The following is a 16,744-nucleotide window of genomic DNA, read 5'->3' as shown; positions in this document are numbered from 1 at the left end:
TGTTGCTGAACTAAAATATATGGTTGCTTTCTGACTGTACCAGAGACAGTGCAGCTGTACAGTAGATGGATCGTTGTCCTGCTGAAATGCATGTGTGCCGTTGAGCCATTTAGACCTGAGGACGATTCTACAAATGTCTTCTAAATCATGACAGTTTTCTGAAAAACCCATGTTTCTATGTCAGTGGTGCTCAAACGTTTTCATGTCAAGGAGGACCCCCAAATGTATCTGTAATTGGCCGCCGACCCGCATGTGGCAATATGGTGTTCCAGCAGGCTTCCAGCAGGGACCCCCCCCCCAGAAGCAAATATTTGATTTAAAAACGTTCGCTCTGAAAGAATATATATTCCATTTCCAAGATTTGCAAAAATAGCAGATCTACAACAACATAATGATAACTTAGAAACACCAAAAGGGATTCCCATCCAGAATGGGTTAAGGAGCAGAGTCAGCAGACCCAGAGTCTTTGGGACACGCTACTGTTTACCTGACTCTGAAGACCCATCATTTGTGAAGCATGAACGCTGAAATTGCTGTCATAAACACCTCGGCACAGCCTGGTGGATTTGGAGCAGTATTATGGGTTTCTTTCTCTTCTTTTTGTGTTTCAAGCTTGAGCACGTTCAAAAAAGACAAGACAAATGTAGAAAATAGATAAAAGAAATAATACAAATAGCTGAGTATACCACCCACACTCCACTCCCCACCGGTTTTATTTGAAGAGCCAATCGTTATTTATTCATGAGTAGACCTGTCACGATCGTGACATTTTAGTTGCCGAAGAATTATCATACGAAAAAACTGCGATTAAAGACAATTACAGTGTTCCGTTTGCTTTGTAAACAAAAATTGTACAGATAACGTAAACGTACTAAGAAATGACTGACAATGACCAGTACCAATGATCAAAATGATGAATGTATGTCCTGGCACATACATTCAACAACATCAGCACTGGCTGCCAAGAATGTGAATTCTCTGTGACGCAGAGTGAGCAGAAACAAACGGGCCCATATAATCATTAGCATTAGTGAGGACCAATTATATGAAGATGGGTTGAAAATGGGTGAAGTCGCCCTTAAGTACTTCCGATTTTCAATACTTTTACTTCTATTCCACAATCAAATTGCCTGTAAAATTATTTGCAAACTTTAGTTTCTTGTAACTTACTTTTTATTAATAACATACATTAACCATTAACCACTTCAGCCCTATTTAAACATTACAAACTTGAGGATCTGCTATTTTCAAAATTACTTTTATACATGTGAAACCTCTGAAATCAGACATTCTGCATAATGACTTGTACTTTTAGTACTTAAAGTATATTTTGATGCCAATACTTTTGTACTTTTACTCAAAGTAAATTTAGAATTCTGGACTTTTACTTGTAACAGAGTATTTCTACATTGCAGTATTGATTAAAACGAGCTCGCCCTCGTTTTTTTTTTCGCCGACCGCTCGGTGGGGCTTTTCTTGTAATCTTTATTTTTTTCTTTTTACAGAGAATAAGATCAGAAACGAGTTGGGCAAGGGCTAGGCATAGTTTTACTGGAGGTTAAGTTTAGGAATGGGGTTGGGTTTTGGCACCATTGTACTGAGATTAAGGTAGGTTTAACCGTTTAAGCATTCAGTAATGTTACTAATTTACTTAGGTTATGTTTAGGAATACCATAGGCTGAGCAGTTCCGCCGGCTGTACGCCCGGGGTGACTGTGCTTTGAGGCGAGCTTTCCAGTATTGGTAAGAACGCATGTAAAACGTGTTCCATTTCACCACTGTAGCCTAATTTGTTCCCTTCCCGTCCCCCCCGTCCCTTCTCCTCTTCTGGTCCACTGATCTGGTCGGGGACGGTGAAGGCGATATGCAGGGCAGATGTTGAAATTCTGGTTGCACCAGAAGAGGGGGGGAGGGAGGGAGGGAGGGCAGTAAACAGGGGAGTGAGGCAGAGGCAGAGGGTGTGTATAGTGTACAGCCTATACTGGGACTCGCTCTGAAAGGTTAAGAAGAGGACAAGGGAGCTGCTGTTTTTTGAAATGGGACGCGGCCTCCAGGTGTGTCGGAGAGAGAGAGAGAGAGAGAGAGGGAGAGAGAGAGAGGTGTTTTCCCTCTTCTATCGCAGTGACAGCCCAGGAACTAGGAAGTGGAAGGATATAGGAGAGAAGCAGTAGTATACTAATACACTCACAGAGGGGTTTTTAATCCTCTGCCAAACAAGCTGCCGACATGCAGTTCTGGGATCTGCTGGGCTGCACCAATGGAGGTACGTCGTACAGTAGGTGCTGTGTGTGTGTGTGTGTGTGTGTGTGTGTCTCTCTCTCTCTCTCTGTGGGTAACTGGGTTACAAACAGTGGTGCAGTGAGTGAGAGTACTAGTGACTGGGATTTTGAAGCAAGCGTGTTCTTCTGTGAGGTGTCCCGTCTGACTGGCTGAGGGCAGGAAAGGAATTCACTGCTCTCACCGCTGTGCAAGCAGATGCATGTGCGAAGGAGAGAGAGTAAGTGTGTGTGGCGCATACATACATACAGTACAGTACATACTGCATGTTGTGAGTGTGTGACTGTTGTAGTGTGTGCGCCACGTTTGTGCGTGTGTTGGATTGTTGTTGTTGTTGTTGTTTCTGGACCCAAGACAGTTAAATCGTAATATCTTTCCATTTCTTATTTTTTTACCTCGGGGACCCTGAATATATATTCAAAGATTTGTGACACATTTTCAAGATTTTGCAAAAAGTAGCAGATCTAACAAGCTCGTAGCGCGGCCTCAGGTCTCCCAACCGGGTCAGAGAAGTTTGTTGTGGGTGTGCAATGTGCAATTGTTTGCTATTGAGTGATCATAGAAGCAGTTAATAACCAATAAATATACAGTGTTGTAGAGGATGCATCATGGCAGATAATCACAGTCACAAAGACAAACAGTACAGTACTTAAGTATATTTGCTATTTTATATATTTTGCTATTCTGTTTCATATGGCAAATTGAGATGTTAAAAGGGCGGCATTTGTTCCTCAACGTAGTGTTTTGTTCCTGTTCCTGCCAACTTTTGAAGTCAATCTTAGCCAATCAGGGATGGAGTATGAAAAATCTGAAAGAACCGTTTCGTTTAATGGCTTCGGCCTCCTGGTGGCGCTCTAACATGCCCATGTGGGCAAATTTGGAGCAGAGGTTCTGCTGTGGCATCCAGGGGACTGTGTGTGTATGTGTGTGTGTGTGCACAGTTTGGCTACGATCAATCCAACGGTGCCGGAGATTAGCTGCGGACGGACGGTGCAAAACATAGTCTTTCCCCTTGCCTTCGACTGGGTGGAGACAGTTTTGGACATGCATGGTTTCCACCCCGATAGAGACGATATAGGGCTTTAATTGGTTAATGGATAGTCATATCCCCATGGCAACAAAAACAGCTCCTGACGCTCCCATTTACTGTCCGGTCATTTGTCAGTTTATTTTCCTACCACGTGACAGCAGGTTGTAAATGGTGCATTTATATAGTGGCTTTATCCAAGGCGCTTTACATAGATAGTGCATTACATTCACCTATTCACACAAATATTCATTCATACACCAATGGCGGCGGAAACCATGCAAGGCACCAACCAGCACATCAGGAGCAATTAGGGGTTCAGAGTCTTGCTCAAGGACAATTCAACACTAACTCTGGGGGAGCCCACAGGGTTCGAACTGGCAAACTTGCGGTTACTCTACCGCTGAGCTACCACCGCCCCCAGGTGTGGTGGGCAGGCGCCGTCCAGCGTTTTGTTGTGTGTCTCTGATATTGATAAATATTATTTTCTAATATTTAAGTAAGCAGACCACTGTTCTCGTTTTCTTCTTTGTTTTGAGACCGTTTTAAAAGCTGATAAAACGAGAGGAACAACTGAATGCTTTAGTGGGACTCGATCCTGTCGATTAATTCACTGATAATTGATAACCTTATCGATCGATTCGGAGGACCTTAATTTCCCTCAATGTCTAACATGAAAATCTACATTTTGCTGATATACAGTAAGAATACAAAAGGCATATTATATTCCTTAATCAAATAATATTTATTTATCCATTTGAGATGCTGGGCCAGGCAATGGCATCTTTTGTATGAGGAATAAAATTAAATGAATAGTGCACTGTCTTGTCTGTAACATCACATGCGATTCTGTGGCTAACAAGGTGGAGGGGACCTTTTTTAACCGGCCCACATGTGCGTTCCTCAGCCACGCGCTCGCCACAGACAGCATTACATTCACAGAAAACCGCCCAATGATAGAATAGAACCGCATTATTATAATCGATTAATTAACTGTTATGTTTAATTGAAGAATGTCCTAACAGCGATTAATCGATTAACTATTAACATCCCTAATTCAGACACCTATGCAATCTCATTTCTAAATTTGAGTAAGAATCGTGCAGCACTGGTTAGCTGTCCAATAGATGGTAAGTACGTGACAACCAGGAAGTTATGCAGGAATGCCTACTGAGTGGCAAAAAACTACTTTCTGGCCTTGACTGCCCATGCATCCAAACAGAAAAGTCATATCTGATTGCATTAAACAACGTTAAACAATGTTAAACTCACTTTGTATGTTGCTTTGCCACTCGTTTTGCCACTCGATGAGCCATTCACTTTAAGCATGCGCATACCCTCAATTATTTTGACATACTCTTATGTTTGTACTACAAGAGAGAGACTAAGAGAGGTTTAAGTCAAGCACTTTGATGTTGTCTGTTTAAAACCACAGTAGTTGGCTCCAGGAGGTGCCACATTTTGAATGTAGTAATGCTCAGCAACTAAAGACAATACTTTTTTTTTCATGTGGAAAAATGAGAACCGTGTTTCCGCTACTGGTTTTAGAAGGTATCTGTAGAACAGGTCTTGTATGTGTCTGTTGATCTAAAATGAGCATTCGCTCTATAGTCTATTAGTCTATCTGATCGAGATACATAGTGTGTGCCACTGTCAACGCCTCTGGACCGAAAAAAATAATATATATATATGATTGTCATATTCTGTTTTCGTCTGAGATAGATAGATCTATAGATGGATGGTATAACAGAGTTAGCTCTCCATCATTAGCCAGTGTTCAGATCTTCGCTCCAAACAGATTTGGGGGGAAAAAATCAGATTACTTAGTTTGGTGTTAATCCATTCTGGACAGGAACCCCTTTTGGTGTTTTACTTTAGCTATTTAAAAAATAGCAGATCTACAAGCTCATAGCGCGGCACCGAGTGCCGCGCTATGAACTTGTAGGTCTGCTATTTTTGAAAAATCATAAAAATGTGGCGCGAATCTTTGAATATATATTCTTTCAGAGCGAACGTTTTGAACTCAAATCTTTGCTTCAGGGGGGGTCCCTGGCTGGAACAACATGTTTTCAGATGGGGGTCGGCGGCCAATTACATATCCTTTTTGGGGTGCGTGACATGAAATATTGAGCACCACTGAGAAACATTTTTTTTTCTCCAGAAAACTGTCATGATTTAGAAGACATTCGTAGAATCGTCCTCGGGGTCAAAATGGCAACCAAAGAATTGCAAGGTACCAGATATCCTGTGTCACTCCTGTCATCCCCTGGGGAATAAATGCATACACCTGCATTTGACAATGGATTGTCATGGGGGGGGGGGGGGGGGGGGGTTGACCACAGTCACTGTGCAATTGAACAGCTTTGGTATGTTTATTCTCTACCAAAAGTATGTTGTTTTCAGCCGTAGTTTTTTTTTTTATACCGTCCCTCACATGGGATTACACTTCAGATACGACTGTACTCGAGGTGAATCATGTGTTGTTGGATTTGTTTGTACACGTTTGTGTGTGTGTGTGTGTGTGTGTGTGTGTAAGGGGTATGGTATGGAGTAGACTACTTAACTTAACCACATGGAAACTAGCATCCCGGAATTCTGGGGGGGGGGGGGGGGGGGGGGTGAACATTAGGCAGAAAATAGCCGATCTACGAGCCTTATAGATTGGCTATTTTCAGCCGAGAGACTTGGCAAGCAGGGAACAAAGGAGTGGGGCCAAGCATAGGGCCCTGGGGGACCCCGGCCATCTAAGTATATAGGCTCAGTGATGTAATTAGGTTTCCAATGTAATGAGTCCCAGGATGCAGGGATGGTCTTGTAGATGAGTCCCAGGGACACTTGATGAGTCCCACTTCAGCGACGTTTTGTCAGTCACATTTTGTCATTTTTACAAATTGCAGCATTAAACTATCATTTCATTTTTTGATTGTTATAATGTGGTTATATTCATGTAGAAATGTATGAAAGAAGTGAATACAATTCCAAATCTGAAAACTTTAATATTTGCAGAGATGTTTGCAACAACACTGCAAAGTATGCAAACAGAACAACACAACAGTGCAACGTATGCAGAACAGTAAATAATATAATGGCACCAAAATAATGTAAAATATATAAATAATAATAATAATGTGGTGCAATCAGTGAGCTTAAGTATGGTGCATTTAATGCACTGCAGCACAGCTCATTTAAAGTGACTCATTGTCTGTTTGTGAATAGGGTCTGCTTGTCACGCTAAAACATGTTCCCCTAAATATTTCTGTCGGAGGCAGCGCGGTTTAGTTGAGAGAGTTGCGACATCTCCGTTCACTGCTTATTCGTGGGGCTGCAACGGGCTGCAAGCGTCACTGATCACTCAATTGTCGTCACGCTCTCTCTAAACGGCTCTAGTCTACTCTAGAGGCTGCGCTCGGAGCGCTCCGCTCCCCGGTCAGAGCTCGCCTGAGCAACATGGCGGCGCGCTGTGTTGACAATGTAGTTACAACAAATTAGTGGTTCTACAACGATTTCTACATGGATTTTATTTTTTATAACATAGGATGAGGTCGGATGTGGGCATACAAAATGATCGTTTCCGTAGATTATTGTTTTACCGCATTTTTTCACCCCCGCGATTTCTTTTCAGTGGGAGTACAGTAGTGCATCCCATGGACGCACAGGTTGATGGTCTATTGCGTCCCAAAACTATAAAGTGCGTTTTTGGACGCAAAACGCACCCTAGTTACATCACTGTATAGGGTTTAAGCGCTTAAGATCCGTAGAGTGAGAGGTAGTTGTTTTAGGCAAAACTGCACAGTCATTCTATAGGGTGTACAATACATTAGACTTGACTCGGCCCTATTCTGTCTCAGTCGTTTATCATTTCAAAATGGTGTAAACAAATCATTGTGCAGTGGTGTCGTGCGAGATACGGGTGCATGTGTTTGGTCCAACAGTCCTACAGGGGACGCGTACTAAGATTAGACCTGCCAACGGTACATGGTGCATTTATATAGCGCCTTTATCCAAGGCGCTTTACATAGATTGTGCATTACATTCACACACACACACATTCATACACAGGTGGCGGCGGAAACCATGCAAGACACCAACCAGCACATCAGTAGCAATTAGGGGTTCGTTCAGTGTCTTGCTCAAGGACACTTCGACATTAACGTGCTTTGCGGTCATGTTTAGTTTAGGGTTAGAGATGGTTGTCGATGTCGGACTAATGACTGGTCTGACCAATGACTAGTCTAAACCCGTCCTAAACAGCCATGAGTCCGACCGACACCCTACCCAAAAAACCTAAACCTAAACTCACAGGAAGCCACGGGTTTACTTAGTTTTAACGTGACATGCATGTCGGGACTGCGGGGAGCCCAGGGGTTTAGTTCTATATCTGCCGCGGGTTAGTTTTAACCTGCCACGGTTTAGTTTTAACCTGCCATGCATGTCGGGAGCCACATGTTAGTTTTAACCCACCACGGGTTGGTTTTAACCTGCCACCACATGTCAGGAGGCACGGGTGAGTTTTAACCCGCAGCACTGGTGCCTGTTGGTTAGTATGTCTAACCAACGTATGCACCCCGCAAGATACTTCCCCTGTCTTGTATTAACCCATTTTTGGCTTGAACCCCTTTTGGTGTTTTATTAAGCATGCTATACTTTAGCTGTTGAAAAATAGCACATCTACAAGCTTGTACATTTTTGAACATATATTCCTTCACAGCGAATATTCACTTCTGTGGGTTCCCTGGAGCAATATATTTTGTGATTGGGGTCGGTGGGCAATTTCATCCATGGAACTGACAGTTAAAAACGGGGTGCTATGACAACGCATATCATTAGGCTCCCAAGTTGCATCGTTCCCAAGTAGGCCGGTGGCCGACTGCGACGACGGGCAGGAGAACCACTGACCATACTGTAGAAACATGAGGTTTTTCAGCTGTCAGGATTTAGAAGACATTTGTAGATTCTGCTGGCCTCAGTCCTAAATGGGGTTAAGAAGACAAACCCCATGCTGCCGTCTGTCTCTCGTGGCGTTCCAGTTGCGGTCTTATACATTCTGCTCTTGTCGAATTCCAAGGTGTCCGTCTCTCTATCTCCGACACCCATCCTGTGCCTCGGGCTATACGGTTTCTCTTCTTCATGGTGTTGTTGCTATTGGAGCTCCATCTATACAGCTGTAGCCCCGGGCAAATGCAGATAGATATACCTGATCAAATCTGTCAGGGTTTGGCAGATGAATCGATGCAGCTCATGGTAAAAAACTAAAAAAAATCCATACTGTACACATAGCCAGGCACAGCTGTATATAGCTCATTTCATTTCACACACACACACACACACACACACACACACACACACACACACACACACACACACACACACACACACACACACACACACACACACACACACACACACACACACACACACACACACACACACACACACACACACATATATATATAGGCTGGGTGCTGGATCAAAACAAAGTCACAAATGAAAAAAATCTGCACACCATTTTATGCTCCAGATATCTCTTTACTGAAGTGGTAACTTTTCGGGCCTCAGACCTTCAAGGAATGAGTATAGAATATATATATATACATACATACATACATACATACATACATACATACACCAACCAACCACACTTGTGGCCCATCAAAAATCAGTCCCAATCACTGTCACCGATCAGGTGACATTGACACAAGTGATAGTGTCAAAGTATATCCATTGCATAAGATATGAAAACACCCATATACAATACATTCATATTTGTCCCAAACATTTAGAGACATTGTAACCATACACAAAGAGAACTCAGGCTGACAAAGCCATCATACTGCTACCTAAGAGGCGCCTCGTGTCTACTCTAAATGCAAGTACAAAGTAGGGACAACAAAATACCTTATCATTTATCTTATTTTAAGTCAGGAGCCCCAAATAGCCATAATATAGGCTCTCTGGCTGCCGCCTTACTATTGTGAAATGACTTTAAACAAAACAGGGAAAAAAATAAGGCTACGCGAAAAGCCGGTCTATTATAGGCTGCATATAGAGATCTGCTGTTCTTTTGTGACAATTATGACATGCTCAACATTTAAATGACCCGGGGGGGCATTAAATAATGAGGCAGTGATTCATGAATCATTTGTGAATCATGGAGCTCAAGCATATGTCTTTGAAGGGTATAGCAGATCTAAAAACTCTCAACATGTCATGCTGCAATGCATTGTGTGCTTGTAGATCAGCTATTTTGATCAACAATTAAAACATAATAATAATAATAATTTGGGTCAGCCCTATCTCCTCCAAACCACGCCTTGTGAGCTTGCAGATCCGCTATCCTTTGCCCCTGCACTTGTCTTACGATAAAGTGAATTAGGGCCAGGGTTTGTTTGTTCCTTGCTCCTCTGAATTGCCAAGACATGTGTGAAATGATGCAATCTTTTCTCTCGTCTTTCATCTTGTTGTACGTAACATCTTGTTTTAAAAGCCGGCCTGTTTTGTAGGAAAAGCAGCCCTGTTACGTAACCCAGATATTTATACAAAGTGTGAAAAAAAAAGCTAAAATTTGAAGTTAAAGCAGCGTCGAATTCCCCCAAACGATTCCCGTCACCTCGTTGAGAGACCATGGACACGTGTGTCAGGGATATGAGTTGGCGTGGACGACTGCTGTAGTTGGATTAACTCAATTTCTGAAAAAGCTATGTTTCTATGTCAGTCGTTCTTCGATTTTTCAAAAATAGCAGACCTACAAGCTCGTATTCTATGAGCTTGTAGGTCTGCTATTTTTCAATATCTAAAGCATAACATGATGCTAACACCAAAAGGGGTTCTCGCCCAAAATGGGTTAATACATAGATTAACAACCAAATTAACCTGTTTTAACCTGTTTTATATCTGAGGACGATTCTACAAATGTCTTCTAAATCCTGACGGTTTTCTGTTTGGTTCGCAAACTATTTCAGGTCAAGGAGCCCCAGAGTTGTCTGTATTTGGCCATCGACCCCCATCTGAAAATATGTTGCTCCAGGGACCCCCCCCCAGGGGCTGTGAAAGAATATATATTAGAAATTTGCACTACATTTTCACGATTTTTCAAAAATAGCAGACCTACAAGCCCATGCGGCGCAGCACCGAGTGCCGGGGTATGGGCTTGTAGGTCTGCTATTTATTAATAGCTAAAGTAGAACATAATGCTTAAAACACCAAAAGGGGTTCCCGCCCAGAATGGGTTAAGTCACAAAACAAATGTTCCAATAAATCATCTTTGTCAAATAAATACAATCTGAAGTGATTTCAGTCAGTGACTGATATAATGCACTATATGACGATGTTTATAGTATTAATTTCACTCTACCGCAACGGCCAATCCGCTGTCCACTAATAGTTCTCAGGTCTTGTTTTTGTCCTATAGCGTATGGAACATGGATGTGGACATGCGGACGGACGCCTGTCCTTGCCTTTATTGTAGATACGCCTCTGATATGATGATGTATGATGATAAGCGCGCCCCTCTACTTCTACAAATTCTATACCCTCCAAAAATACTTTTTAAACCACTTTCAACCTGGCGTCCCTGTTTAGGCCATGACATTACATTCTTACACTTATTACATTTTTGTATGTACTTAAAATTCTTTCACAAATGTTCAAAATCGAAAATGGCTAAACTATACCTACATCTTTTTAGGCCTTGAGATTTGCCCATTCGGGTGGAAACCACTGTTGATGAGAGGAAGATCTTTTACAGCAGTGGTTCCCAGAGTGGGGTCCGGGGACCTCCAGGGGTCCTTGAGGGAGTTCCAAGGGGTCCCCAGCTAAATGATAGTTTGGAACCAAATGGACCCTTATGGGTCTGTAACTCTGAGCTTGTACAAATGGAACCAATTTCTACGCTCTCAGAGTTAAATTAATATTGGTTTTACAATTTTACAATATAAATTGGGTCTCGGAGATATAAATGCCATTAAATGGGGGGTCCACTCCGTAGACTATTATGCATGTCAAACTGGGGGGTTCTTCAAATTAAACGGGTTGAGAATGACTGCTAGAGCCGTAAAAAATCTTCTCTCATGGGGGTCCCTGGCATATCATTTCTAATTCTAATGGGGGTCCGCAGGGCTAATTAGTGTCAATTTGGGGGTCCTTGACATGAAAAAGTTTGGGAGCCCCATGGTTTACAGAATACATGCAGCTGCAGTTGTCTTGGCGTCATTAGTTTGCTGTCTACCTTTATGGTTTATTGTAGCTAGAGGCAGTTGGGGGGGGGGAGGAGAGGAGAGGAGAGAGGGGGAGGGGGAGAGGGGGAGAGGGAGCGAGAGAGGGAGAGCTAAACCGCGAATACAGACAATAACGGGGGGGTTAAAACATAAAGTGTTAAAAAAAACCCACATAAAATGTAACCGATATACAATACTACAAAGAGCAAAAGATAAAATATATCTTATATATGACTCGGAGCATGTTTTTAAAATGGTTCAAAGGAGGAGTGTTCAACAGGAAAAAAATGTGTCTGTTCACGTCGTCCACTTTTTTGGTCGGAGAAATGATGTTTTTGCGAACACATACTCTACTCTCGGATTCAGTTATAGATTTAGCTACAGATTTGTAATATCATTTCTGTGCTGTGTTTTTCTCTGCATCTCTTATCTGTCCTTCTGCTGCTTGTAAAACACGTTTTTAAGTGCTGCGTTTTGTGTATGAAAGGGTGGCCGTAAAGAAAGTTTATGAGTATTAGTTTAGCAAATTTCTGGTGGAGTGATATAGGCTTTTAGCCGGAGTAGTCCTACTGGCGTCTGACACAAGCAAAGCATCCAGCTACGCAGTCTTCTGTTTTGAAAACGGATTTGTGAAAGTGTGTGTACATTTATTTATTATTATTATTATTATTATTATTATTATTATTATTATTATTATTATTATTATTATTATTATTTTATTTTATTTCTTCAGTCTACCGGACGTGTTACATGTTGTAATAGTTCAATAACTGTTGAAACAAAATGATAAAAATGGTCAATGCAAAATGTTGCATTTATATACTAGCACCTTTTATCCAATCACGATCACAAATGTGCATTCCGTTCACCCACACGCACTTGGAGCCGGGGAATCGAACCGGGGAACCTTTCCATTCCCAATCGATCGTCCACTCTACCTCCTGAGCGACTGCTTCCCCCCTAACCCCCAACCTAAATATAGTATTATTGATGGCAACATCATGCCGGTAATCCAACAAGTTATCTCTGTATTACTCTCATTACATGTTATTTTGTCTCTATAGAATATGGATTTGTGTTGGAAGAGGGGCTGTGTGGCTATATCCATCCACTGTGTTCTTTATCCTGTGTTTATTGACGGGGAGAGAGCAGGAAGGCTCAGAGGGGAAACGGGAGAAGAGTGTGGTGGGATTTGACAGAGTGGTTTAGAGAGCCCTGCTCAGGCAGAGAGCCCAGAGTGCACACATAGACATCAAAGGGGGGCTTCAGCCCGTGCCCTTTTACCCCGTCTGTAAAACAACTGCCCTCTCCAGACCACGGATGCAGCATTTTACTGTGGTGAAAGAAATGCAAATGCCTCTCCTTTCCATGCCACGCCGGAAGGTATAGCATTCAGGAGAACGGCTTTTCCCCCCCCCTGAGTCTCCTGAACTTGAACACCGCATTTCGCGTTGGAACACATTTGTTTAGAAATCCCGGTCGTACACACCGCATCTCCACTATAGCGTGCTGTGTTGTGCCCCGACAATAGCTGATCTACAAGCTCACAACGTGTCGAGAGGTTCAGAAAAGGCGGTCCGTGGCAGCCTGCAAATAGGATGCAGTGCAAAATCAAAACTTTGTGCTCAAATGGTACTTGCCTGACTGGCAGGCCTAGACAGGTCTCATTTGGCCGACGTTTCTTTCTTCTTTTTCCTACTTGCCCCTGGCAATCGGGCAACCGTTAAAGTCGGACCCTGCCTACCTAGTATTCGAAGATTGTGTAAGTAAATAGATAGTCTGGCAGCTGGCTAGAGAGACTAGTCAGTCACACGGCAAATGATTTGGCTGTGACATTTTTTTTAATTGAAGAGCAGCTCTATCAAGTGACAGTCACTCCACGGTATTTCACCAGAGCATATACAGTAGTAGACGAGGGTTGAGTTAATGGACAACTTTAGTTTTGTTCAACCAAGAAAAAGACCTCACAAGTGTGAGGTCTCACACTTGAGCAGCATAGAGAGAACAGGTAGAACATGTAGTTTGTAGCCCAGTGTAGCCCAGTACAGCTGTGTAGTACTTGTGTATGTCCAGTACAGCTGTGTAGTACTTGTATAAGCCCAGTACAGCTGTGTAGTACTTGTATAAGCCCAGTACAGCTGTGTAGTACTTGTATAAGCCCAGTACAGCTGTGTAGTACTTGTATAAGCCCAGTACAGCTGTGTAGTACTTGTATAAACCCAGTACAGCTGTGTAGTACTTGTATAAACCCAGTACAGCTGTGTAGTACTTGTATAAACCCAGTACAGCTGTGTAGTACTTGTATAAGCCCAGTACAGCTGTGTAGTACTTGTATAAACCCAGTACAGCTGTGTAGTACTTGTATAAGCCCAGTACAGCTGTGTAGTACTTGTATAAGCCCAGTACAGCTGTGTAGTACTTGTATAAACCCAGTACAGCTGTGTAGTACTTGTGTATGTCCAGTACAGCTGTGTAGTACTTGTATAAGCCCAGTACAGCTGTGTAGTACTTGTATAAACCCAGTACAGCTGTGTAGTACTTGTATAAACCCAGTACAGCTGTGTAGTACTTGTATAAACCCAGTACAGCTGTGTAGTACTTGTATAAGCCCAGTACAGCTGTGTAGTACTTGTATAAACCCAGTACAGCTGTGTAGTACTTGTATAAACCCAGTACAGCTGTGTAGTACTTGTATAAACCCAGTACAGCTGTGTAATACTTGTATAAACCCAGTACAGCTGTGTAGTACTTGTATAAACCCAGTACAGCTGTGTAGTACTTGTATAAACCCAGTACAGCTGTGTAGTACTTGTATAAACCCAGTACAGCTGTGTAGTGTGAGGTCTCACACTTGAGCAGCATAGAGAGAACAGGCAGACCATGTAGTTTGGCACGGCAAGGCTCTTACTCTCTGATCAGAATTGACATCGATTCTGAAACTGAACCGTGCCAGCCAGGAGGAACTAACTGGATTATGTGATGAAGTGCAATTGGCAGAAGAACACATGTTTTTCCACAGCAGTGGCGCCAAACCCTCTGCTTAAAAATGATAAACCTAGAGAGTCTTAGACACTAACATGGCTGTCTTTACCCAGAGGCCTAAAGAGGTTGCTTCGTTAACATCTTTGGAGGTGGTATTAATCCTCAGCCCTCACTCTGGTTGTTGCTAAGTAACTGATGCTTTTAGTTATCTGATGTAGAGATGGGCTTCCATGCCAAGGATCCCTAAATAGCTAGGTATGTCCTGATCAAGTTTTTTTTTCTCTTGCTCCAGATCTGAGTGATTTGATTTTGAGTGTCTGCCAATACCGATTTTTCACGTTCCAATATTTATATTTTTATAGAACACATAATAGTACAGTATCCAAAATCACAGACAATATCCAGTCTAATATCATGATATAATATGTGACTATTTTTTATACAGAGACAGTCATGACGGCAAGACTGTTCAGGAGAGGAGCATGTCTGAAATAAATGTCACAGCTGAAATATGTACATATGAAATAAATGCTTAAACATGTAGCTATATATAGGTGTAATGTTAGAGACCACAGAAGTGAACCTTTCAAGCCTGTTTTCTCAACTCGCTGTTTTCTGCAAGACATTTCTCTAATTTCTTCAAAACTGGTGGGTCAAACTGAACAATCAACATATCAATTTGAAGCTATGATTCCCTGCTTTCACATGACATTGAAATGACATTAAAATATATATTTGTCCTATTTCTTTTAATATATATTTGGGGAAATTTGTGGACAATTCTTTACAATAATGACATGTAGTCAAAATACGCCATCCTTATTTTGGGGGTGAAACATAATTGTTTCAGGCTATTTCCTCTCTGCGTTATACAAAAAAGTATATAGAGCTTAAGTGGTTAAATGATCACTGTGAGGATTTTACTGTAGTACTTGTGTAAACCCAGTACAGCTGTGTAGTGTGTAGTACTTGTATAAGCCCAGTACAGCTGTGTAGTACTTGTGTAAGCCCAGTACAGCTGTGTAGTACTTGTGTAAGCCCAGCACAGCTGTGTAGTACTTGTATAAACCCAGTACAGCTGTGTAGTACTTGTGTAAACCCAGTACAGCTGTGTAGTACTTGTGTAAGGCAAGCCCAGTTCAGCTGTGTAGTACTTGTATAAACCCAGTACAGCTGTGTAGTACTTGTATAAACCCAGTACAGCTGTGTAGTACTTGTATAAGCCCAGTACAGCTGTGTAGTACTTGTATAAGCCCAGTACAGCTGTGTAGTACTTGTATAAGCCCAGTATAGCTGTGTAGTACTTGTATAAGCCCAGTACAGCTGTGTAGTACTTGTATAAACCCAGTACAGCTGTGTAGTACTTGTATAAGCCCAGTACAGCTGTGTAGTACTTGTATAAACCCAGTACAGCTGTGTAGTACTTGTATAAGCCCAGTACAGCTGTGTAGTACTTGTGTAAGCCCAGTACAGCTGTGTAGTACTTGTGTAAGCCCAGTACAGCTGTGTAGTACTTGTGTAAGCCCAGTACAGCTGTGTAGTACTTGTATAAGCCCAGTACAGCTGTGTAGTACTTGTGTAAGCCCAGTACAGCTGTGTAATACTTGTGTAAGCCCAGTACAGCTGTGTAATACTTGTGTAAGCCCAGTACAGCTGTGTAGTGTGTAGTACTTGTGTAAGCCCAGTACAGCTGTGTAATACTTGTGTAAGGCAAGCTGTGTTTTGCTGACTCATGCAGAGGCAGTGGAATGGACTATAGTGACATCACAATCTGCTGACTTGTCATCACACACCTGCCAGCCTGAGTCAGCTGAGCCTCTTAATGTCCATTGTCGGTCCAGTGAATCTCCTGGGGTCCTCTTCTTGGCGTGTGATTGGGGAAATACCCCTGTCAATCATCGAGTAAGCCCTCTCCCACACTGTCTCACACCGTTGTTATCAATCAGTAGTCTGATCGGGGCAATAGATTGCATCGAAGTGATGGAAGTTGTGGAACAATTTGGCCTAGTATCACACGTGTGAGCATGGTCGCACGCACACACACTGGAAAGAATACAAGTTTATTTTTTATATAGGCTTTATTGTGGTAAGTCTGGCAAAGCTTAAAAGTAACCAGTGCGTTTTGATTTTCAAGAGCCTTCATCGGTTGCCAATGTTATCCAATCAGGAGAGAAGCTATTTATCAGCTTCAATTTTATAGTGTTCCATTTCCAAAATGTGTTCAGGACGTAGTAGAAGGAATAGTA

General features: G+C 42.3%; 1 protein-coding gene across 2 annotated transcripts in view; it reads left to right on the top strand.

Moving 5' to 3' along the window:
• Positions 1-2,129: 2,129 nt before the first annotated feature.
• The window catches only part of ptk2ab (protein tyrosine kinase 2ab), a 144,800-nt gene continuing 130,185 nt past the window's right edge, over positions 2,130-16,744 (top strand). For both annotated transcript variants that reach the window (XM_083761665.1, XM_083761662.1), the window contains exon 1: positions 2,130-2,262. In XM_083761665.1, coding sequence (XP_083617791.1) covers positions 2,226-2,262 — 37 coding nt within the window. In that variant the 5' untranslated portion in view covers positions 2,130-2,225. The remainder of the gene's footprint in view (positions 2,263-16,744) is intronic.

The sequence above is a fragment of the Protomyctophum parallelum genome (assembly GCF_964188405.1).
Source record: "Protomyctophum parallelum genome assembly, chromosome: 3".
NCBI classification, from domain to species: Eukaryota; Metazoa; Chordata; class Actinopteri; order Myctophiformes; family Myctophidae; genus Protomyctophum; species Protomyctophum parallelum.
This window is presented reverse-complemented; position numbering and strand designations above follow the sequence as displayed.